At 38.9% G+C, this 26,969-nt stretch overlaps 1 protein-coding gene across 3 annotated transcripts in view; it reads right to left on the reverse strand.

Annotated features, from left to right (window-relative positions):
• XRCC4 (X-ray repair cross complementing 4) overlaps positions 1-26,969 on the reverse strand; it is a 105,553-nt gene that overhangs the window by 68,735 nt on the left and 9,849 nt on the right. For all 3 annotated transcript variants that reach the window (XM_083357256.1, XM_083357255.1, XM_083357257.1), the window contains exons 2-3: positions 20,363-20,514; positions 18,776-18,966 (exon numbers count right to left, since the gene is read on the reverse strand). In XM_083357256.1, coding sequence (XP_083213382.1) covers positions 18,776-18,966; positions 20,363-20,501 — 330 coding nt within the window. In that variant the 5' untranslated portion in view covers positions 20,502-20,514. The remainder of the gene's footprint in view (positions 1-18,775; positions 18,967-20,362; positions 20,515-26,969) is intronic.

Below are 26,969 nucleotides of genomic sequence, written 5' to 3' on the forward strand. Positions count from 1 at the left end.
AATAATAAACACCATAAAAAGAAAAGATTAGAAAAAGAAAGTAGGCATGCATCACAATCTTCTGTGTATCTATAGGTAGTCCTCAACCTAGGACTATTTGTTATCAGCCCAGCACCCCAAGGGTCTTGTGATTGCAATCTTGAAAACTAGTTCAGATTTATAAATAGTTGCATCACTTTATAATTGTCGTTTTCAACCTTCACTGACAATCAATGGGGAAGCCAGCAGCAAAGGTTGAAAGTCACTGGGATAAGTCTTCCCCCCCCCACAAACACATACACTTCTCCAGTACTCACATTGTGTCAGCTTTTTGCAACTTCTGTGCACACCCTCGCACCCTCCCTGATCTTTCCCTGCAACTCAATTGTCAAAGCCACTTTCCTAACTACCAACTTGAAACTTGCAATTTCCCGCCAGCTTCCCCACTGACTTTAGTTGTAAGAAGCCAGCAAGAAGTTGCTTTGCCTAATGACCATGAGGTAATGACAGCAACTAGGACTGCAGAGATTGCCATAATTAAGTGATGCAACTGAACTTTATGACCACATTGCTTAGTGATGGAACTTACAGTCCCAATTACCATTGTAAACTGAGGACAACTTTCACAATTTCTACATGGGGCTTATTCCCAAAGTAGGATGTACAATACCGCAAACTTAACCTGCAATACAAAGCATTAAAATAAGTCACCTCTACATTTTAAATTCCAGCAAAACCATATGAAGGCATCATTCTCAGATTCAAAAAGAAATAAGACTTTTCAAAAATCCAGACAATCCATTGAAAAATAGTTCCACATTCATCTTTTTCCCAATAAAAAACTCTTCTGAAATCACAGGATACATTTCTAGTAAAAAGTGAACAGAGGATCTTTTAAAAATATTAACTGACCTAATGTGATAAATAAATTGCTACATACTAGACCAAGGAAAATACTCAATATTGTGTTTCCTGGGATACTGCTTTGCAATATTAATTACTACCAAGAATACTTGAGAGATTTGGCCTATAAATTAAGTATTCTATCAACATATTCTATCACTTCCACAATAAAAGCTGGGATAAAACTCATACTTGTGATCACATAAAGCTACATTTCTGAATAGAATCTTAAGAGCTTGTTCTACATGATCATGTGATTAAACGTGATGGCCCTGGAAACACCAAAATCTTTGTAGGTAGGGAAACACTAGGTAGGGAAAGTATAAAATAATAATAATAATAATTTTATTTGTATACCGCCCTTCTCCCGAAGGACTCAGGGCGGTGAACAGGGCAATACATGTTAAAAGACAAGAATACAAAAATTAAAAGAGATTAAGCAAGATGCCCAAGAACTATAACAATAAGTTAAATAGATAAAAAGCAATAAAAACCCAAACCCATCGCCCATCAGGCGATGTTCTACTTGATATCATACTGACAAGTGATAAAACAGAACCAGATTGGAATTTCTTGTTAATTTAATTTTCAGTTCTGCAAGGTACAGAAGCTTTGCAAGTTCAGCAATATTCTTTGGAATTTGAGTGGGGAAGTAGACTTAACAGATTTACTGAATTCAGCTCCAACTTGATCCAGTGGCCTGGGTTGGGGTTTAACTAATAATGTTTCTCATGTGCCAAGCATTTCCCACTGATATTTATTTATTTGTTTGTTTGTTTGTTTGGTTGGTTGGTTGGTTTATATACCGCCCTACTCCCGAAGGACTGAGGGCAGTTTACAAGGCAAAATTTAAAAACAATACAATATAAAATTTAAATAAAATATTTAAATATTGGCAATAGAAGCCTTCAGACAGTGATTTAATGATACAGCTAAGTTATTGCATAACTCTTTGAAAAAAAGGGTTACAAAAGAAATCCAATAGCAGCCAAATATTTCCTGGAAACTCCATTGATAGTAAGTTTTGATTTTGCCCATTTCTCTTAATTATAAGAAGCTGACAGCAATTTGCTTTTACAGAACAGTTGATACCTGTGCAATGTAATTCTAACCCATGGATGTCAAACACGATCGCATCACCTGACGTATCGAGATGTGTGTTGCCTGTGGGCGTGGCCTGTGCGTGACGCATACGGCCCACAGGCCACCAGTTTGAAATCCCTGTTTTAACCAACAACTCAGACTGTTTGTTTTTCACTTTGCCATAATTAAACATCAAACTGTATTCTGAATATTAGAGAAATTTTGTGTGGTAAACTGCTTTCTCAAATAGGAATAGTTGTGCATGGGTGAATTTGTTCAGTTAAAGCCTCTTAACACAACCCTTCATTATGGTCTTCTAGATTTCACTCAGAGAGTACTTTTCCTGAAGATGGAAATGGAGTATACATCTGGTTGCCTGTATGAGCATACTGTACTGATTTAAGCAGAATAATTTAACTCTTTATTAAATTATCTACTCTCAATGTTCAACAAAGCACTCTCACTTTCATTTTGTGACCATGCCAGAAGCTAAATTAATTTTTAATTTGAATTGATTCCTAATGTTTAAAAAAATCCATTCCGGCATGTGCACTATTTCTCCATGTATTATAAAGGTTTAGTATCAGGGAAATTAAAGGGTATTATAATATCGCTTTTCATTTTTATTACTAATACAATCTGATAATGATATCGTAAATAGGTAATAGAAACAAATATTTTGAGACTCAGACAAACCTGCGTAAAAGCTATTCTCTGATATGTGCAACTTTCATATTTATAGAGTTTAGAAATCTAATACGTGGGTTCTGTCAGTTTCCACAGCAATACACAGTCTGTTTACTAAACACTACAATCTAAGAACACTTAGCCATTTTTTTTCCTTCAGAGAGAAGCCAAAAATTAACACAAAGGGCTAAGTGCATGAAGAATTAGTGAGTTCCAAAATGAACTTCAGCCAATTCCAGATTTTTAGGACCAAAAAGCTGAACTACAGCTGTTTTAACTTAATGTAGGTTATTTCTCAGCATACACCCATTACTAGTTTCCTACTTTAAAAAATGGTAGATACATTCATATGGATTCCCCTCAATGGAGAGAAAGTCAATTTAAATATATAAAAATATATATCATACAGTAGATTTGTAAAATTCTGCTGCTCAGTTGAAAAATGTTGGTTCGGGAAGAGCAACAGAAGCAGTTGTTCAATCAATTTGGAGGAGGAAATAAAAGATTTTTATGGGACTCAGCCTGTTTGACAAATGTGTCATACATTTCAGCTGAAAGAACTGTCCTGGGGTTTGGCCTTGATTCTACTCTAACAGAAGCACAATGTTGTACTAACAGGGAAAGATACAGGGCCTGGACCTATGTTATAATAAGGCACATGGTTCCTTCTGTTTATGTTTAAAACTGTCACAATCCTTTACTGTCTTTAACAATTATAGCAATTCAGTGGTCATGCTTTTTTTTTCTTTTGGTCTTCTGTTTCCCACTATTGATGAGGTGCACCTGGCTTGGATCTATGCAACCCAGTTTGTTGGTTGGTTGGTTGGTTTGTTTGTTTGTTTGTTTGTTTATTTATTTATTTATTTTTTATACCGCCCTTCTCCCGAAGGACTCAGGGCGGTGTACAGGGCAATACAATAAAATACAATATATAAAAATTAAAAGAAATATTAAATACAACAGCCCAATTCAATAGATTAATACAAAGCGTTAAAATACCCCTAAACCCATCAGACCAGGCCGGCTTGTTCAAATAAATATGTTTTTAGGTCACGTCGGAAGGAGCGAAGATCGGGAGCCGTCCGGAACTCCACCGGTAAACGGTTCCAAAGGTCTGGCGCGCCCACAGAGAACGCCCTACCCCTGGGGGCTGCCAGTCGACACTCTTTGACCGACGGCACCCTAAGGAGGCCCTCTCTGTGGGAGCGCACTGGACGAACGGAAGTTGATGCCGGCAGCAGGTGCTCCAGTAAGTAACCCGGACCCATGCCATTTAGGGCTTTATAGGTCATAACCAGCACCTTGAATCTTACCCAGAGGACAACCGGAAGCCAATGCAGCTCACGGAGTAGAGGTGTTACATGGGAGTATCGGGAAGCCCCCACCACCACTCGCGCGGCTGCATTCTGCACCAGCTGGAGCCTCCTAGTAGTCCTCAAGGGCAGCCCCATGTAGAGAGCATTGCAGTAGTCCAAACGGTCACGAGTGCATGAGTGACTGTGCGCAAGGCATCCCGGTCTAGATAGGGCCGCAACTGACGCACCAGGCGAACCTGGGCGAAGGCCCCCCTAGTCACAGCTCCTATATGATCACCCAAGGAGAGCTGTGAATCTAGGAGGACACCCAAGTTGTAAGCCCTATCTACGGGGGGTAATATCTCACCCCCCATAATTAACGATGGAATATTCTGAATTTTCCGAGATGCCGGCACACACAGCCACTCAGTCTTGTCAGGGTTGAGCCGAAGTCTGTTCCTCCCCATCCAGACCCGGACCGCCTCCAGGCAACGGGACATCACGGAGAGGGCATCACTGGGGTGGTTTGGGATAGAAATAAAAAGCTGGGTATCATCAGCATATTGATAATACCCAACCCCAAAACCACGAATGATCTCACCCAGCGGCTTCATATAGATGTTGAACAGGAGAGGCGAGAGGACCGACCCCTGAGGCACTCCACAAACAAGAGGCCTTGAGGCCGACCTCTGCCCTCCTGCCAACACCGACTGCGAACGTCCCAGAGGTAGGAGGAGAACAACCGTAAAACGGTGCCTCCCACTCCTAACCCCCGAAGACGCCACAGTAAGATACCATGGTTGATGGTATCAAAAGCCGCTGAGAGGTCTAATAGGACTAGGACACCAGCGCGACCAATGCCGTCTCCGTTCTGTACCCGGGCCTGAAGCCCGATTGGTACGGGTCTAGATAATCAGCTTCCTCCAGGAACAGAGGGAGCTGCTGCGCCACCACACTCTCAACAACCTTCACAAGAAAGCGAAGGTTGGAGACTGGTCGAAAGTTGTTTAAAACAGCTGAGTCCAGGGCAGGCTTCTTGAGGAGGGGTCTCAAGCCTCGTGTCCCCTCCCCGAGCCGAATAAACCAGCCAGGAGGGGCACGGGTTCAATAAACACGTGGTGGAGCTCAGCCTCCCCATAATCCTGTACACCTCTTCCGTAGTCACAGGGTCGAACTCCTCCCAGATGACATCGACAAGATCACCCATGTTCTCACCGTCAGACTCTGCCCAGTCGGAGGCCAGACCGGTCCGGATCCGAGCGATTTTGTCCAACAGATGCTGGCTAAACACCTCGGCATGACCCTGCAAGGGCTCCTCCCTTACCTCCTGATTCAGGAGGAAGCGAGTCACCCTAAACAGGGCGGCCGGGCGATTATCTGTGGACGCGATGAGGGCAGCAAAGTAGTTTTACCTCGCTATCCTCATCGCCGCGAGGTAAGACCTAGTGAAGGACCTTACTCGCAATCGGTCAGATTCAGACCGGCTGGACCTCCAACAGCTCTCTTGGCCCTGTCTCTGATGCTTCATCTCCCAGAGCTCCGCGGAGAACCACGGAGCCCACTGGGATCTGCACCGGGTCAGGGGCTGCATGGGTACAACTTGGTCGAGTGCCTCAGTGGCTGCCTTTTCCCAGGCTTCCACTAGGGCCTCGGCCGAGCTGTGAACTAAGGCGGCAGGTGGGGACCCAAGGGCTGCCTGGAACCGCTCAGGGTCCATTAGGCACCTGGGGCGGAACCATCTAGTTGGTTCAACAGCCCCATGACGGGGATTGGCAAAATGGAAGACCAGCCGCAGGAGATGATGATTGGTCCATGACAGGGGCGTAACAATTGGAGAGCCCCCACCCAGATTATCCAACCACCGGCCAGATAGAAAAATCAAATTGAGCGTGTGACCCCCCATGAGTCGGGCCCTGAATTATTTGCATCAGGTCCATGGCCATCATGGAAGCCATGAACTCCTGAGCTAACTCAGATGATCCCCCCAGGGATGGCAGATTGAAGTCACCTAAAATTATAAATCTGGGGAACTCAATCACCAACCCCGAGAGGATATCGAAAAGCTCAGGCAGGGCTGCTGCTATGCGACTAGGTGAAAGGTACACAAGCAGCAAGCCCAACTGAGCCCTAGGGCCACATCTCATGAGGAGAGACTCACACCCGGCTATTTGGACAACGGTGGCCTCCCGCGGACATAAGGTCTCCCTCATGACTACCGCCACACCCCCGCCCCTACCCTGAGCCCGAGGCCGGTGCAGCACCCGGAAACCCGGTGGGCAAATATCAACCAGGGGGACACCTCCCTCTGGGCCCAACCAGTTCTCCGTGATGCAAGCCAGGTCCGCACACTCCTCCTCAACCAGATCATGGATGAGTTGATGGCCATAAGTCTTTTCCCCAAGGAATGGCCAGTTGATGGCCACAAGTCTTTCCCCCAAGGAATTCTCCAAATCACGCACAGCCTTTTGTGATGCTTTGGACAGCATTGTGAAAAGGGCATACATGATCTGGAAAACAGCATATGTGATTTGAAGAAAGGAAGGTATGGCTTTCTAGTGAGGTTTCAGAAGACCTCAAAAAACTCCCGAAACATTGTGAGAAGAGCGTGCATAGCATCAGGAAGAAGGCCTGGTGTAGCCAGCAACTGCCTCACATAAGACCAAGCTGAACGGGAACCAAGCTGCCTGGAAGCAGTCCGGGTCTGGATGGGGAGAAACAGGCTTCGTCTCAATCCTGCCAAGACTGAGTGGCTGTGCATACCAGCATCTCGGGTCAACCAGATTATTCCATCTCTAACGATGGGGGGTGAGGTGTTACCCCCCATTGATAGGGCTCACAACTTGGGCATCCTCCTGGATTCACGGCTCAATTTTGAAGATCACATAGGAGCCATGACCAGGGGGGCTTTTGCCCAGGTTCGCCTGGTGCGCCAGTTGCGACCCTATCTGGACCGAGATGCCCTACGCACAGTCACTCATGCACTCGTGACCTCCCGTTTAGACTACTGCAACGCTCTCTACATGCGGCTGCCCTTGAGGACCACCCGGAGGCTTCAGCTGGTGCAGAATGCGGCCACGCGAGTTGTGATGGGGTTTCCCGATACTCCCATGTAACACCTCTACTCCGCGAGCTGCATTGGCTTCTAGTTGCCCTTCGGGTGAGATTCAAGGTGCTGGTGATGACCTATAAAGCCCTAAATGGCGAGGGTCCGGGATATCTGAGGGAACACCTGCTGCCAGCATCAAGCTCCCTTCATCCAGTGCGCTCCCACAGGGAAGGTCTTCTCAGGGTGCCGCCGGTTAAAGATTGCCAGCGGGTAACACCCAGGGGTAGGGCCTTCTCAGTGGGCACGCCTGCCCTTTGGAACCAGCTGCCCGCGGAGCTTAGGACTGCCCCTGACCTCCGTTCATTCCGTCGGGACCTGAAGACCTGGCTCTTCAAGCTCTCTGGCCCAGGCTGAGAATTTTTTAACTTTAACTGGGGTTTTTATTTTTTCTCAGGGAATGATGTAATCTTTTTAAATTGTTTTTAGCTTTTGTATTGATTTTCTTTTAAATATCCTGTAAACCGCCCTGAGTCCTTCGGGAAAGGCCGAAGGTGGGATCTGTTATTAATCTATCAACCTCACTCCCTTTGGATCCCCAAGCCAACTGCTGAGCTAAGACTTTAATGTCTTTTGGGCAGCAACTGCATCACTTGGGTCACCAGGAGTGAAAATATACAGTTGAGTATCATCCACGTACTGTAGATACCTCAAGCCAGGGTGACTGACGAGCTCACCCAGCAGCTTCAAATAATATTAAAAAGGAGTGAAGAGAGTACCAGCCCTGTGGCATACCACAAAATAACTGTGGGCTGGATCTTTCCCTATTAACATCAATTGGGACTGGACTTGGAGAATACTCTATAATTCTGCATACAGTGTATATAATTAATAACTGTTACGTACAGTCACCCACGCACTCGTTACCTCCCATATAGACTACTGCAATGCTCTCTACATGGGGCTGCCCTTGAAAACCACCCGGACGCTTCAACTGGTGCAGAATGCGGGTGCACGGGTAGTGATGGGAGCTCCCTGATACTCCCATATAACACCTCTGCTCCATGAGCTGCATTGGTTACCGGTTGCCCTCCGGGTGAGATTTAAGGTGCTGGTACTTACCTTTAAAGCCCTACATGGCTTAGGCCCAGGATACTTGCAGGACCATCTGCTACCGGGAACGAATTCCCATCGCCCAATACGCTCACACAGAGAAGGCCTCCTCAGGGTACTGTCGGCTAGACAATGTCGGCTGGCGACCCCCAGGGGGAGGGCCTTCTCTGTGGGAGCGCCAGTCCTATGGAATCAGCTCCCCCCTGAACTTTGGATGGACCAAAATCTCCAGTCCTTTCGCCGCGGCCTCAAAACACTCCTTTTCCACCTGGCTGACCTGGACTGACAGGCATTTTAATTATATTTACAATTTTTAATTTATTTTTAATTTTTAATTTTAATTTATTGCACAGATGATTCTAATTTTATTTTTATCTTAATTTCTATACTTATTATATGTTTTGTTGTTAGCCGCCCTGAGTCCTTCGGGAGATAGGGCGGGATATAAATCCCATTAATAAATAAATAAATAAATAAAATATAAGGAATCAATTATATTGAATGAAATAACATGAATCTGAAATCTACCCAAACTTCAATTCTCAAATTTTCACACATAAAAAATGAAATTGAAACCTTATTCTATTGAGTTTTTCATTACCACACTTAACAAAATGTTGTATCCTACAGAGAATTTGCTTTATCAGACTACTAGTATGAGTCTTGCATTATCATGGGAAAACGAAGAACCAAATATCTCATTTTCTAGACAAAAATGTGAAATCCAATAAACTTTTTCATCGTAAGCATAATCTCAACTGTTCCTCTGCATTTAGTAAGCACATATAAACCCTTTCACTAAAATAAATGAATTAGACATGAAGTACAATTTTAGACCATGTTATTTGTTTATGTCTTCTGTTTTTGCCATATTTTATTTATTTTATTTATTTAATAATATTTCTATACCGCCCTTCTCCCGAAGGACTCAGGGCGGTGAACAGGGCAAGAATAAAAATACAAATTACAAAAGTTTAAACTAGATTAAATAAGTGCCCACATGCTAAAATACATCTTTAAAACCTAATAAAATAACAATAGCCAACCCCCCCCCCCAATCCCCTCATCAGGCCAGGCCAGCTTGTTCAAAAAAGTATGTTTTTAGCTCGCGGCGAAAGGAGCGAAGGTCGGGCGCCTTCCGGAAAGTTATCATCCTGAAGGTTATCTACTACAAGAGAATAGTATTGCGAGATATTTTTGAGGGATTTAAAAAAAAACAAAAACAAAACAAAGACCAGGGCAAAATAATAATGAAAAATAATCCCAAATGAAATGCAAGGGCAAAAATCTTGACATAATTTGAATTTAGAATTACATCCAACTCATATGCAGCTGCAACAGAGAAAGCCCCATCTTACTTCTCCACAAATTGTTTGTTGTTACTGCTTTTAAATCTATAGTATATCCAGGAACAGCATGTCAGAGCTGTAAATATCTTTTGTACTGAAGTGTTCCTGGTTCAGGAAGGTCAAACACAGTTCAAAAGTTTTCTACTCTTATTAATAGTAAATATAAAAAAGTGCTATAATAAAAATGTTTCCCATAGGAAGCTATTGTGCATAACTGCACAATTATTAATGAAAGTTGCACATTATATATGCACATATTATATTTTATACTATCAGAAAAAAATCTAAATTTTTATGGGAATATATGAAAAACTGCAACCATGTATTATTTTCATTAGCAATAAAATGATTGGCTAAAGGCTTTTGTCAATTAAGATTTTTTTTCACACACACATACCCATCAATAATTGATTTAAAAAGTCTTTATTTTAAAAGTCATTTTCAACTTGGGAAGCATCCTTTGCATGGTAGGGGAGATTTTAGCCAGGCAGTTTTCTGTTCTCACTTGCACAGGAAAAGCATAATGTAAGTTTATACCAGAAGGTTGTGAGAAATGCAGAGGCAAACGAGGACCAACATTAAATCTATGTAGACACTCACGGAAAACAGTTACTTTTTAAAAAATTTCCTTCAAGTGTTTGAATGCTATGACTATTTTCCAAGGTATAAAAACTGATACAAGTGAAATCCTTTTTGCTTTAAATGTCTTTAGCAGACTCACACTGTTCTCTATGAAGTGATTAGGTGAAGTCTGAACAAGCATATATTTTATTTTCATTTTGGTAGTGTACTTTACTACATACTTCTTCTCTTCGCTATCCTAGGAGGTGACCTTGATGAAAGTGTATTGTTCCTAAAACTAAACACATGTGTTTCCAGATAGCATAAATAGGCTGCAATTTGATGAACATATGCAGCATTGGAACCATGCCAAACACAAACCTTTGTGCTTAAAATGTTATAGAAATACTGTCTGGCACATCTGATTTTAATTACATGGCAATTAAAATCCACAAGCTTTCAATATCCCCATCATGGTTATCATCACTATTCTAAAAGTAGCACTATTCCTAAAGGTCAAAGTCCAAACTGTAGTACAAAAAAATATGATTCATGTAAAGCTGGGAAAAATACAGATCTTCCTCTGGTCATAGATGACTATGAGTTTCTTCTGCCTGTTTATGAACAAACATTTTAAAATGATTACTTAACAAGGAAAACAATGCCTTCATATTTTCTTTTTGTTTAGATTTTGGCTCTTTAATTCTACAGTAAAAGTAAATGCCTCAGCAGTCATAATATTAAACCAAGGCTATGACTTCACTATGCTAGTGCTGTGTCATGAAAGTCTTAGCAAGAGTCAAATATGGGTGAGGTGGAGGGGGTGTATGAGTAATGGAAGACTCAGATGTAGCAATGCAACAATAAAATCAGAGAACATAAATAGTAAATGACAACATATTAACACCTGAGTTCATAAAAAGTTAATAATCTACATCAATTGCAGATGGGAGACCCACAGATGACAATACTATGTCATGCACCAACCATGAACAACTGCCATGCGGTGCATCAAACGTGAAACAAGGCTACACGCACTACTTTTACCTCACTGATGCCTCTATATACATCAGAGGTAGGGAACTATGGCCCCTTTATGAGCATGCTGGCTTAGGAATTTATGAACTCTGGTGTTGAAGTCCACAAGTCATAAAAGGGCCATAGTTCCCCACACCTGATGTACATGAACAGAAGACTTTTCCGACATCTTCTGCTTCTCATAAGAAGCCAGTTCAGGAAGGAGACAAGCAGGCCCCACAGATTAGAGCTCTCAGTGTCTTCATAAGGTTCTACCCTCGGGCTTTCTCAGTAAACCATTTAAATGCTTACATTTAAATCCAGAGAACATTTATCTCATTTTCCTGTTAGCTACTATGAAACAAGTAAAATAATATTAATCCTTTCCATATTATATAATTTTATGAAGAATAAGAATCAGGTTTTCTAGTTTATATTCCATGTATCCAGAGTGACAAATATTTAGTCAATGACTGGCTGGAAATACTTTTTCTGTGCTAGGTAAATCAGAATGCTAGAATCATTTTTAAACATAAATTTAACACAGCAGCTTTTATCAAAAGGCTCATCCAATGCTAAAAAGGAGGCTAGGTTTCACAGTTAGGAGTCACTGATGGAAAATAGCTTTTTAAATAATTTAAATAAATACATAAATCTTGTTCTTTCCCAGGAAATGATGTTGAGCGGGGGGAAATTGTTCCAACTACAGATGTTTTTTGATGTTCTCAACCAGAGGTATATTCGAAATATTCCAGGGGGTGCTAAAACTTGGGTTTAGAAGTTTCAAAATTATAGTGTATATGCATAATCAGGTATTACTTTTGTAAGGGGTGCAAGAATATATCAGAAGCATTCTAGGGTTGCGGGGTATAGAAAAGGTTGGGAACTCCTGTTCTAGAGAAAAGCCACAGGAATTTAAATGGTACATGCTCCTTTCATTTGAGACATCTTCTGGTTTCAAATAGGCTTTTCAACCATGACTTATTTATTAGATCTAATAAACTTACAACTTACTGTTAAGAATACTTTTCTTGTAATGTGTATTACGATAATAAATATATTATCTGTACTGCATGCAATGAAATCTGGAATTAAGTTAGGGCCATGTAAAATGCCATTTATTGTGAAAAATGCATTAGTTTACTTCCTGCCTCATAACAGACATGAATCACAGCATTTTTTTAAAAATAATTGTGCAAATGACTTTTCCATAGTAGAAACAACAGATACCAGCATATACACAGTAGGCTGGAAATGCTGGAACATGCAAGTGCATTTCAGCAATGCTATCATTTTTCTGTTCAATTGTGTCCAATTCTCAGAGATTTTATTTATTTATTTTATTTTTATTTATTTTAATTCCATTTATATCCCGCCCTTCTCCGAAGACTCAGGGCAGCTTACAAGCTTAGCAGTAGCCTTCATTCTATGTATATGCCTGCTTATTAGGGCTTCCCCCCCCCCAAGCAGCATTATTACAAAGTCAGCTTAATTGCCCCCAACAATCTGGGTCCTCATTTTACCTACCTCGGAAGGATGGAAGGCTGAGTCAACCTTGAGCCTGGTGGGATGCGAACCTGCACTAATTGCAGGCAGCTGGTGTTACTTAAGGAGGCATTAGCCCACTGTTCCACCAAGGCTGCACATCCAAAAAAATGCATGACCTTTCAATTTTCTTGGCAAGATGTTTCAGAAAAAGCCTCTCTCTCCTTTCTAAGAGTGAGAGAAAGTGAATAGAACAAGGTTACCCTGCTGGTTTTGTGCCTAAGGCAGGTGTAAAACCCACAGTCTTCCAGTTTTTAGCCTGATGCCTTAACTATGACAGTAAACTGGCTCCAACACTGTGTCATCATATGTGTGCTTTTAATATCCTTTAAGCAATTGGGAAGGATGAGATAATTGTATATTAATAGGCTTTAATGAGTTATACAGTAGGTCAAGATTTGCAAAAATAATCTATCAACCTATAAGACAATTGGATTTATCTTAAATATATTTGTGATACAACTTAACATTATTTCTTCATTTTAAGCATCAGTTTATGTATAATGTTGTCAATAAACAGATGGAGTTAAAAAGGTAACACTTCTCAGTATCTAAATGGTTTAAAGAAAACATTATTTGATAACTACTGGTTATTTCTGTTACTTTAATCAGAATGCAAAGAAGTATGGTTTCGTTTAAATAAATAATATAATTAACACAACAAAATTACAAGCACAAAGAAACAGATAACTAAATCAAAACGGAGTAAGAACACTTTCAAAACCATTTTCTTGTCACTTAAATTTACTGCTCAATACCATGGTTTGTACTAACTGCTGAAAAAAAGATGATGGCTATGAAATCACACAATCATCCTTTCCATAATTCTAACTATAATACATTTCAGATGGAGGGCAGTCTATTTAAGAAAAATGAGCACCAATGTTTCAAAAGAAATAGAAAAGCAATCTGATGGAAATTTTTGGCTTTAGAGAGCAGTCAGTCGTAACTTTTAAATACAATTTAAAAATTAGTTGTGTTCTCTTTGCACATCATGGCAAAATTATTCTTAAAATACAAATTAATTGAACTACTTCAGCTCCTAATTACTTCAAAATAAAAGTGTGCAGTATTGATATCTTAAATAATTATTTATATTATGATATGTATTACAATCTAAAAACCTGTATCTGCTAATAACTTTTCAGTGAGAAATTATTACAGAATCTAAATAGTGAAAAATCATGATAAAAAAGACTAAATTAAGCCTTCTTGAATAATGAATCAAATTAAATCAAATATATTTTGCAGTAATCAAAGTGTTCTTCACATAATATACAGCTAACCGATATAAATCTAATAAAATATTTTTACAACTAGACCAGGGGTGTCAAACTGCCGGCCCACGGGCCAGACGCGTCACATGGAAGCCACACCCACCCCATTGCCAGCAATGGCAAAACTATCCCGGTATGTCACACAATGACACGTGACATCCTGAGTTTGACATGTCTGAACTAGATAGTACAAAGTCACAGCATAAATACAAAGTCAGAGATTCAAATTTGACTAATAATTTGACTAATTTCATGGTTTCAGAACTCAGTCTTTGAGACAGATAAAGGGAAAACAACAACAAAGAGACTGACAGATACTGTACATTTTAAAAAGTATCTCCCTGATTGCATCAAGGTCCTGAAATGAGATTTTAAGATTGTACTTTGTACTTACATCTTCCAATTTCTGAAATTCTTTATGGGTTGCAAAAAAGTAAATGTAAAGATTAGATACATGTAAGGCTAACAGTATGTGAACAAGAATTGGGATTAATTCAAGGAATTACACTGGAAAAAGATTTAAGCTCGCTCTGCTCCAGCTTCAGATCAATTGTTGATCTTTATTTATGATGTCCTACAATCATTTTATAATCAATAAAGACTCCATAATTACTCTTTCACCAACCTGCTTAAGGGTAAATGGTAGGCAAGGTGTTTACGTATACAAGATTTAAATTTAATTTGACTTAAATTCTGTTAATATTAAAAATAAAATAAAACAAAATCAGAGTGCACTAGATAATGTTGCCAAACTATTTTTTCTTTTTTAAGGGGAAAAGTCTAGACAATAATTTAGGGTTTAAAGGTTTTCCTCACAAGAAATTATTTCTGTTCAACTGAACAAGCCAAAAACTGTAGCATAGAGCATATATTCCAAAACATGAAAATGATATTCAGAGTTTAAGCCCTTGAGAAATCATTTTGGAAACATTTAATGGTGAGGTGGGGCCTTAGTGCTCTCTGAGCTTGCTTATTTTCTTGCAGACGTTTCATTACCCAAATTAGGTAACATCATCAGTGCTAGGTAACATTTAGAGGTATATTTAAAAATTACAAAATGTACTGTATATTGAATCGATAAATGATTTTCATGCTTTAATCATTTTGAAAAATAAAATGCTAGGAAGGAAATATGAAACAAATTACTCAGATTTCTTTTTGAGCCATAATTTTGCATATGCCAGAAATGTCTTTGGCTAAAACTTTACTAATGTTCACGAGAAACTACAATATCTGCCACCTTACACCGAAAGATTTGCTAGTTCCCAAATATTGTTTATCAAGAGCTCTTTAATCAATTTAATTGCCATCTCCAATGAGAAAGTCTCGGAGTCTCATTATTTGCGATGTGCAGAGAACTCCTAGGTGAGGTACTCAGAAAGATTTACTTCCAAGTGGTCACCTACTTAGATCAAACAGTAAATTTCTGACTCTTGTTATGGTGTTTGTTTAGGTGGCAGCAGTTTAGCTGGCCAAGCCTGAATGGCCCCTTACTGAGCTCTCAGTGTGTGTGGCCATATTGCCTTTGCAGCTGCTTTGACACACAAGCTCTACAGCGTACCAGGCCTATTGTTATTTTAAAATAATTCTCAGTCATTTAGTTTGCCCTTATCAGTCTAAAAACTATATAGAAGATGTTAAATGTTAAAAACTCTTGGGAAAAAAGCAACTTGTTTTTTTAAACAATCTGTTAATGATTAAATCCAATTCATCCTTATTATTTTTCATCTACAGATACCCCATGTTCTTTTATTTGCAAGTTTAACAAGATCCAAGCAAACATATTAATAAATGTGATATTATATATCAGTTTAGTTCCCTCATTATATAGATTCAAACCCAAGCAATGTTGGCAGAAAATTAATTTACTATGGAATTATTGTATAGATATACTGTAGCATTTTATTATTATAATCTCAATAACAGTATAACAGAGTTGGAAGGGACCTTGGAAGTTTTCTAGTCCAATACCCCTGCTTAAGCAGGAGATCCTATACCTAATTTGGGTTCTGAAACATCTGCAAGAAAACAACCAAGCTCAGATAACACCAAGGACACCTCATTTCAACCCTGTGCTACAAATGTTTTCCTTTATTGAGAACCTATTACATTACAGAAAAATTGCTGTCAATCTCTTCTTTAAAATCTCTAGTGACGGAGCACTCACAACTTCTGGAGATAACTGTTCCACTGATTAATTGTTCTCGCTGTCAGAAAATTCCTCCTTAGTTCTAGGTTGGAGCTCTCTTTGATACGTTTCCAACCATTATTTCTTGTCTGGCCGTTTGAAGAATAGGTCAACCCACTTCTCTCTTGTGGCAGCCCATCAAATATTCCATTGTCTTCAATGAAAGTATAATTATGTACAGCAATTTCAATTTTCATTCAGTAGATCTTTGAATTTACATTTATTTTCTGATTGCACTATCAAATATATTTTCATGGCATCTCATATAATAACTGAAAAATATCAACAGAAAGATACAAGAGTAACAGACTAGCATGGTTGCAGGAACACAATTGGAGCCATACAGTATCTAAATCTAGCTCTTGTGATTCTATTACCACCCATGAATTGGTAACATTCATTTTTTAATATGCATGAATGAATTTGGAATGAATTTCAACATCCGGAATAATTGGAGCTGTAAGTATTCAAAGCTAGATTTGTACAGTCATATATATCATATACAACAATATACCATATCCATCATATTCCTGGCCTAAATTACTTTATTTTATTTGTTTATGCTATTTAGAGGCTGCTCAATTCCATAAGACTCTGGGCAGCTTGCATTGTTAAAAACAATTTAAAAAAACAAAGAACATATGACTCAGGAAGAAAATATAATCAAGTACATATCCTACAAGGGCTTAGCACACCCTTAACCCAACCCCCAAACCTCAACAACCAGGTTTTCTCTGACTTTTTGAAAATCACCAATATAAGAACTTTACAGATGCCTGGAGTGATGCTGTTTCAAAGAACAGGCTCAAAAGGCAGGCTTCCTAGGTCCCCAAAATGGCATTGTTTAATTAAAAGAAACTAGAGCACACCATTTAATTTGTTAAATTCTGCTGTTGCTTTTTGTTGCTTGTATTTTTTTAATGAACATAAGAGCATCAAGCTACCATTAAATGTTGCATCCTTTTTGTAGAAAGTTATCACTTTACAGTAATGTGTTTCTGCAAAGTTTGCTCTTAACTTGAAGAGTTGCTGTTTCAAAAAGCCTGGAGCAAGCTGGTTATGATCTTTTATAATTCTGTGATTCAGTTTGTTGTTTTCCCTATTGTTCTTTTAATTCTTAATAACATATGCACTAACTAGAGTTGTAAATACATTTGAAAGATAAATTTCATTAAAAAGAAATACATTATTTCAGTTTTCCTACCAATTACCTATCAGTTTGGCTCAAACTCCAGCATATAGAACAGGTTTTAGTAGTATATAAACTTCTCGGGACGCGGTGGCTCAGTGGGTTAGGACGCTGAGCCTGTCGATCAGAAGGTCGGCAGGTCGAATCCCGAGTGCCGCGTAGCAGAGTGAGCGCCTGTTACTCATCCCAGCTTCTGCCAACCTAGCAGTTCGAAAGCACGTAAAAATGCAAGTAGAAAAATAGGGAAGGTAACAGCGTTCCGTGCACCTTTGGTGTCTAGTCATGCCGGCCACATGACCACGGAGACGTCCTCGGACAAGCGCTGGCTCTTCGGCTTTGAAACGGAGATGAGCACCGGCCCCTAGAGTCGGAAACGACTAGCACGCGTGTGTGGGGGAACCTTTACCTTTACCTTAAACTTCTCAAATACTTAAATGCAGGCTGCCCTCGACTTGCAACTCATTTAGTGACTGTTCAGAGTAACAACGGCACTGAAAAAGAGATTTACACCTACTTACAACTGTCACAGCATCCCCATGGTCATGTGATCAAAATTCAGGTGTTTGGCAACAGACATACAGTATATTTACAATGGTTGCACCAACCTGGAGCCCTGTGATCACCATTTGAAACCTTCCCAGCCAGCTTCTGAACAAGCAAAGTCAAGGTTGAGCTAGATTCGCTTAATAACCGCATGGTTCACTCAACAACTGCATTGATTTGTTTAACAACCATAGCAAAAAAGTTCGTAAAATTAGGCGTGACTCACTTAACTGCCTTGCTCAGCAATGGAAATTCTGATCTCAATTATGGTTGTAAATTGGAGACTGTATTTAGGAGACCTACATAAATACACACAATACAGATGTATTAAAATGATATTGATTAATAATAGTGATCATGTTCAATGTAGCATGATCTTAATGGTCCTTTGATAGAAAAAAGTAGGCCACAGACATATCAGCATGGATGGATCCCCCTCCCAATCTTTTTGTACTGCAGGACTTCAAACTCCATTGGGTCAAGTTAGACACTGGGTCAATGGGACTGGCATAGTAGTTCATGGCCACCATAAGTTTGTCTAGAACACCTTAGAGATTTGGCAGTGTATAAATACAGGAGGTAAATAAATAAATGACCAATATTTGTATATATTAAAATAAATTTAGTAATGTTTCAAATCACAATAGCGTGTGTTTATGTGTTTGTGTATATACATATACATATCTACATGCATCTGTTTATGTATCTATGTTTGTATGTATAGATTCATTTTTAACAAATGAATCCTGCTTTACAAAAGTTTGAAACTGAAGTCAACTTAATGTTTATTCTGACTGTAGAATTTTAAAAAAGATTCTCATAAGCACAATATTTCTTACTGATTTTTAAAAACAGAATATTATGCTAATAATTAAGTAGTATACCAGAATTTATAACTGCTGAAGTTTAAGACAAAGGTCTAAGTATCCACTGTTCCTGAAGATTTATGGCATGAAAGATGACTTTATGACATAAAAATGGAGAAATAGAATAGAATACTTACAGTAACATCTTTCAAATTCTTTTCATAAGAAAAATGAATTGATTCTCCATTTATTTCTTTTTTAGATATATCAAAACGGTATGAATCTGAGTACTCTTGGTCAAACAACAGTACTTTTTTAAGTTCTTCTACATATTTTTCTTGTTTCATTTCCATGTCAGCAGCCTCTCTAGAAATCTCTTCTTCAGACACTAAAAGACAGTAATTCAAAGAATTAAAGTAAATTTGAAAGAAAGGCAATTATAGCTGTTGAGATATAAAGAGAAAGGTTTCAAACATGTTTCAATTTATTTGAAATCATAATTTATTTTCTAAAAATATAACCAAAATATTACATGTTTTAGATTTTCTTTAAAATACTGAAAATGCAAGAGCCCTTCCTAACAAAGAACCTCTTATACCATATTTTTAAAATTGAGCAAACATTTCACAGAACACAGCATTGTGGTTCTATTTAAAAAGACATTTAAAAATCAAGACAATTGAAGCAGCCTGTTCCATAATACATAATTATATGTAGAAATGATTACCAACTTCAAAATATCATAATGGAGGAAACACTAGGATAGTTTTTTTTTAAAATTCCATTTATATCCCGCCCTTCTCCGAAGACTCAGGGCAGCTTACAAGCTTTAGCAGTAGCCTTCATTCTTATTAGGGCTTTCACACAAACCCCAAGCGGCATTATTACAAAGTCAGTTTATTGCCCCCAACAATCTGGGCCCTCATTTTACCTACCTCGGAAGGATGGAAGGCTGAGTCAAACTTGAGCCTGGTGGGATGCGAACCTGCACTAATTGCAGGCAGCTGGTATTACTTAAGGAAGCATTAGCCCACTGCTCCACCAAGGCTACCAGTAATTACCAGTAATGAAGGGAATAAAGCATCTCCAGTACAATAGTCAGAGGTTCTTTGAATACCAGTCACTAAAGAACATAAAAAGAACGCTATCAAAGTACTTAAGTTGTGTTTGGAGTTTCTATCATTACCTGGAAAGAGACGGTAGGTACAAAATATTGGTCTGGATCAAAGGTGGTTCAACTAGACACCCATTGAAGTTTTATAATATATAATATTGTAATATTTATAATTTAATATGAAATTATAGATTTATACAACTCAACAGAAGAATATACTTTGAATGTTAAATTAGTAATCTATAATCTATAGATTTTAGAATACACTATACTCTTTACTGATTTCATACAGCTTTCAGAGCCCAATAAAGGAATTGGCTATGATTGTCAGGTTACATTCTTCCCAACCAGGGGGCAAGAATAAGTATCTGCAATGAGGCAGAAAAGGGAAAATTTGCTTCCATTGTTTCTGCTATATTCAGAATCAGCTCGAGTCTCTTCAAAGAACAAAAGACAATTTTCCCAATTAAAAAATAATTGTGAGGATAGGGAAAACTTCAACTTCGGAGAAGGGCGGGATATAAATGGAATTAAAATAAAAATAAATAAATAAATAAATAAATAGAACATAAGTAGAAAAAATGGAGTGGGGAACCGATTAATAAATCAATGGTAATAAGTCATACAATAATTTATCATACTATTATACTTTATTGTAAATTTATTATACCTCTTCCATTCCAAGATGATTGGCCGTCACTTAGTATAAGATCAAAACCCGTACCCAGATCTTTGCGCCAAGTTATTTGCAGAAAGTATGTTGTGTCTGGATCAGAAATAGGACATAGCTGTCTCACTTTCTTTTCCATATTTTTCTAGCCACTGTTTTTTAAAAAAACAGAAGTTAAACGTTACATGGATAGCAGCACATATATTTCAGCGAACATAAGTAAATTTCAAAATACAAAATTCACAAGCACTGCTGACCATATCTCTACACATCAATGCAAATATTTAGATGAAGTAATTTCATTTTCCTATAAACAGTAAAATTTATTTTTAAAAACTTATTATGAAGACATACGTAAGCTTTGGGTGATTAAATAATGTTTTTATATGCAAAAACTCAATAAGTAACAATTCAGTATTGTGGAGACCTCAGTATTATTAAGCATAAAATAACTTTAGTATATAATTTAATCTATTTTAAAGGTGCTTATAAATGCCATATTCAGCTTTTAGATGTCAAAAACTATGTAAACTTATCCTTATTAACCTTAATAGGGAAAAGGGATGGGTGGCACAATTCTGCACTGGTTCAGCTCCTTTTTCTGTGGCAGGTCCCAACTGATGTTCATAGGGAGTGAGAGGTCCAGCTCTCAGCCACTATTCTGTGGTGTACCACAGGATTCGGTACTTTCTCCACTCCTTTTCAACATCTGTATGAAACCACTGGATGAAATTACCCGTCACCACGGGTTGAGACATATACTGTATGCTGATGACACCCAACTCTATATTTCTACTCTTGGTGACCCAAGTGATACTGTGGCTGCCCTTGCGCAGTGCCTGGAGGCTATGGTGGCCTGGATGGGGAACAACAGCCTTTGACTGAATCCTGGTAAGACCAAATGGCTTTGGGTATGTGGGGATCCCTGACTTTGTCATCTTTGACTCTGGATAGGGTGGCACGGCCCAGAAAGACTCAGACCGCAACTTGGGGGTTCTCATGGACTCACAACTCCTGTTCGAGGAACAGTGGCAGTCACAACTAGGAGAGCCTTTGCACAATTTCATGTTATGCACCAGTTGCAGCCTTTCCTAAACCAGAATTCCCTGCATTCAGTTTTTCAGTTCCTGGTCATTTCACTACTGGACTATTGTTTGTTTTTTTATTAAAGAGTTTTACAAAAATAAAATTTTACAATATATCCCCAAATCCCTCCCACCCCAAACCCACCCACTTCCCCCCCACTTCCCAGAGCTAAATACAGGATTATAGTTACAATAATCATATTCTAAATAAAAACTGAAATATATCTTTCCTGTGAATGATCCTTCAGATAAGCAGAAATTTCTGCAAGATTCGAAACTTTAAACACCCATTCTTCTACAGTGGGCAAACTATCCTTCTTCCAATATTTTCCCACCAGTAACCGTGCTGCCGTTATCATGTTCAACATCAAGTTAGTTTCTTTAACATCACAATCTACAACAATGGACTATTGTAATGGGGTCTACATGGGGCTACCTTTAAAGAGCTTTTGGAAGCTACAGCTGGTGTAGAATGTGGTGGTGCGGATAGTTTTGGGGGCTCCAAGAATGGTCCGACTGCTCCATGAGCTGCACTAGTTACCAGTCTGTTTCCAGGTGCAATTCAAGGTGTTTATGATCACCTTTAAAGCCCTTTATGGCATGGGGCCAGGTTACTTGAGGGACTGTCTCACCTCACTGGGATTGGCCAGTAGCACTCATGCCAGCAGATGAGGCATGCTGCAGGTCCCATTAACCTGAGTATTCCAGCTGGTGGGGTCCAGGAGGAGGGCCTTTTCTGCTGTTGCACCTGCCCTCTGGAACATCTTTCCCCTCCGATGTGAGGTTGGCCCCAACCATATCTTTTCATAAGGGCCTAAAGACATGGCTGTGCTAGTTGACTTGGGGCTCCAGTGGGGATCAGCACAGTGGAGGTGGTTGAGGAATAACAGATCCCACCTTTCCCCCACTCCGTCCCCACCCTCCCCATGTGTCTCTGGTTGTAAGGCTTGATTTAACATTTTATGTTTTAACTAAGATTAATTGTAAGCCGACCAGTTACCCTAAGGTAAGATGGGTGGTCAATAAATTTTATTTTTAAAAAATTAGAAAATCGTGGTTATATAAACCCTTTTTTGTTAGTTTTAATGGTTTAAAATCATCAGTGTTAACAATATCCAAGCAACATTTTAAAAATACACTATAACCAAATAATAAAATATGTTTGTATTTTAAAACAATACTACTTGTGTTTTGTTAACATATAATATTTAAAACTAAATAAATAAAAATAAAATTAGTGGGGTAACTGTTTAGCTCTGCTATAAGAAGCAACAAAGAGACATGTTAATGTAGTTGTACCACTGTTTTTTTATTTTACAGAAGCTCAATCTAAGAAGCTATAGTAAGCCAAGAGCAGTCAATTTTTTGAGTCTGCATTTATTATCATTTGAAGGTCTAAGATAAACAATACATTAGGGAAACAATGCAGTTGATGGGCCCAGATTTTTCTATTATTTTTCATCATACAGTTTTATTTGAACTTTTTACTGATAACCCTATTTTTGGTTTTAGTCTATTATTTTTATATATATTATGTGCCTTAAGAAAGCAGAAAATCAATATGGGGTGATTTGATACCAGAAATTGTAGGTGTTCTAGCACTGGAGGCTTTTAAAAAGAGATTGTCTGAAATGGTATAGGGTTTCCTGCTTGAGTAGAGGGTTGGACTAGAACAGGGCTTTTCAACCAGTGGTAAGGGTACCACTTGTGGTACATTGGCACCTGGCAGGTGGTACGCAACCATCCTAGAAAAGTGGTAGCGGGGGAGGGGAATGAGCTGAACCAGTGGCAGCACTGCACAAGCTTGAGCCAGAGATGGCTGGAGCTGCAGGGCTGTCAGGCTCAGCGGAAGCGCCAGGATCAGCACTTCTTCGGGGCTGTCAAGGCTCAGCGGAACAGCCAGGATCAGCACCGAGCTCCAGCTGGAGCTCGGCGCTGATCCTGGCGCTTCTGAGCCCAGAAGAAGCACCGATCAGCTGGAATGTTGCAGCATTTCCAGGATCTTGTGATTTACATTCAGATGCTTGGCAACTGATTCATATTTATGACGGTCACAGTGTCCCAGGGTCATGTGAAGTGACCAAAACCTGCTGCAACCACCCCACCCCCACTGCCAATCCTCAACAGAAATGTTCACAATAATGAAAACCTCAGACAGGAGGAAGAGCGCCACCGGGCGGGCAGTCACTAAGTGAACTGTTGTAAGTCGAGGACTACCTGTACTTCATCACTTTTTTCCTTTTTTGGGGTCATCAAATTTTTGACACCTTGCTAGTTGACTGGTAGTATTCGGATGTTGCCATATCCAAAAAGTGGTACAATGGGTGAAAAGGTTGAAAAGCCCTGGACTAGAAGACTGCCAAGGTCTGTTCCAAACTCTGTTATGGCACTAAAATTTGGCATAGCAATTGCAGGGAAATCTATGGAACATCAACAAAAAAAGAGTTTCAGTACCATGCAGTCTTGGGGTCACAGTTTGTGCCTAGCCACAAATTTTTATGCATTTTATTGAACAAGCCACAGTGCTGAGATTCACATAAATACGAGAAGGTTCAGCTTAACGTTTTATTTGTAAATTAGGACTGTTATATTAAATAAATGTAAAAAGTACAAAGGCACAGCAAATTTATTTATTTATATCCTACCTTTATTATTTTTACAAATAACTCAAGGAGGTGTAAAAAAACAAAGAATAAGCAAAAGCAAAAGGAGTTAAAACCATAAAATAATCCATTCTGTTACAATTAATCCCTCCAGTTCATTTTAGGATGTTAACTATTTGCCTCAGCCTCAAGCACACAACAAACTTTTTATCAATGTGGTAAGAGTATTTAGATTTTAGATTTAGATTTTATTAGATTTATATACCGCCCTTTCCCAAAGGACTCAGGGCGGTTTACAGGGCATTTTAAAATCGTATCAATATAAGTACAAAGTTAAAAGAGAATTAAAAGATTAAATTATCCCTGAAAATAAAACCCCAGTTAAAATTCTCAGCCTGGGCCAGAGAGCTCAAAGAGCCAGGTCTTCAAGTCCCGGCGGAATGAGCGTAGGTCAGGGGCAGTCCTGAGCTCCACGGGCAGCTGGTTCCAGAGGGTAGGCGCACCCACAGAAAAGGCCCTCTCCCTGGGTGTTATACGCCGGCAATCTTTTACCAGCGGCACCCTGAGAAGACCCTCTCTCTGCGAGCGCACTGGACGAAGGGATTTAAAAATTTAAATTTAAATTTAAAGATCAGATCTTCCCATGAATTTATAGATGTATGGCCAAAAGAAATTGGTTCACTCTGGAAAATGAAGCTCACACAAAGATTTTAAATTGGCACACATGCTTTCATAACTTCTGTCAATGTTTTTTCTCCAAGCTTCTGCTGTTGCCCCTAGCCTAATAAGGTCACAAGGATAGTCTTATCCATGTATGTAAGTATCCCAATGACACAATACATTCCACGTAACTGAAGACATATCAGAAACACTAGCACTGATAAAATAAAAAGCACAAGTGAGATCCAACAAAGATCTATGAATATCTCCTATCTACCTAGGACAGGGGTCTTCAAACTTGGCCCTTTTATGACTTGTGGACTTCAACTCCCAGAATTCCTCAGCCAGCTTTGCTGGCTGAGGAATTCTAGGAGTTGAAGTCCACAAGTCATAAAAGGGCCAAGTTTGAAGACCCCTGACCTAGGATCACAAACATGCCATTACAATTCATGGATTTGCAGAATTTCCTAGAAATACAAGCATATGTGTTCCTGAGAAGCACCAGTTCTTTCAGAACTATATTTCTCTTTTAAATTATTCTAAAAAATATACAGAAAAAGTACACTATGTGCAATTTTTTAAAAAAAACCAACAGCAGTTGTTCCTAAAATAGTCTATAGTATATTCAAATGCACGATTGTGATTTTTTCCCCCAGAAAGTGTTTAAATAAATATTACATTCAGTTTGCTTATTTTTGATGTTGAAAAAAGACATTTAGAATTCCTCACTAGCTTTAAAAGAGTGTTTAAGAATATATGATATGGTGGCAATGGAATTATTGGTAGGGTTTTCATTTTATAGTGCTATCATTGTTTATTTAAGATAACTTACAAAACCAAGCATTTATCAACATTTGTTTTGAAGATAATAAGAACGAATGTTTACCCTGCATTCTAGTATCACACAAAATAATAATTGTCAAATGGATTGGAACAACTTTCAAGGAATAAATAATGATATTTCGGTAATTTTATTTGCAATCTCTGTAAAATTAAAACATTTGGTGCCAATGTTCTTTATTAATTAGAGGCATTTTTAAAAAGCAGAATGATTATGGTAATAGAAAAGCTAGTGATTTCTCCTAATTGCACAAAAGAATCATATTTCATATCAATATCTCACAAGACAACTAAGAAACAAAGATTGACTTTCAGGTGGAAATAGCAGAGTTCTACCCAAATTTGTCCATCACTAGCTTTATTGAGAAAAGCCAGACAGTTGCCGATTGAGCTGCTCATCTTTAGTACATTGTGTATTTAGTGGTTGGCATCTATGATCTTTATTAGGCAATGCTTCCTTCTGAGGGAGAATCAGCTGTTGGCTGGCATGTAATTAGTTTGAGTCTGCTCCACAAACAATGATTGTCCACAGTTCTGATGAATAAACAAGACAGTTGTTTTTTAATTAGCTGACAAATCATTTTGTATACAGCTTTGGGTAACTCTCAAGCACAATACAGAAGCCAACTCTTGACTTCCTTCACTGCACTACAGAGTGTCATTGATATTTCAACTTCAGCTTTTCATTTCTGACTTGCAAAACTGTCTTTTGACTAAGAAAAAGGTTTAGCAGCAGGTGCCTCAACCTCAGCCATTCTGCTTTGGGAACATGCAGATCTAAAAGAAAAATATATTGCAACTTTAGCATTTACATTCATAGTCCAAGCCTGTCCAGGTGCTAACATGTGTACTAGGCCATGAAGAAAGTGGTGAGTTCTATAAGGATAACCTGAACAATTAGTCATGCAGCATCAATTCTATTTCTTGGGGAACAGTATATAGTGTAACAAATCTGTCTTATCCTCTAGTTTCTTGGTACCTCAGAACATGATAAAAGCATTATCTGTGAGTGAGACATGATAAGTGTAAGCATCTATTTAATCAGTTAAAAAGGCTACCGGTACTTATACAGAAGGATTATTACACCTTCTGCATCTGCATCTATGTTAAAACAGTTATATCATGACTTGTTTTACAGTAATACTTTAGAACCTCTTTAGATTAAAAAATAAATAAAATTTAATCATAATACTAAAGTTGGAAGGGACCTTGGAGGTCATCTAGTCCAACCCCCTGCTCAGGCAAGAAACCCTATACCATTTCAGACAAATGGCTGTCCAGTCTCTTCTTAAAAACTTCCAGTGTTGGAGCCATTCACAGCTTCTGAAGGCAGGTTGTTCCACTGATTAATTGTTCTGTCAGGAAGTTTCTCCATAGTTCTAGGTTGCTTCTCTCCTTGATTAGTTTCCATCTGCTGCT

Source organism: Vipera ursinii (assembly GCF_947247035.1).
Source record: "Vipera ursinii genome assembly, chromosome: 2".
Lineage (NCBI taxonomy): Eukaryota > Metazoa > Chordata > Lepidosauria > Squamata > Viperidae > Vipera > Vipera ursinii.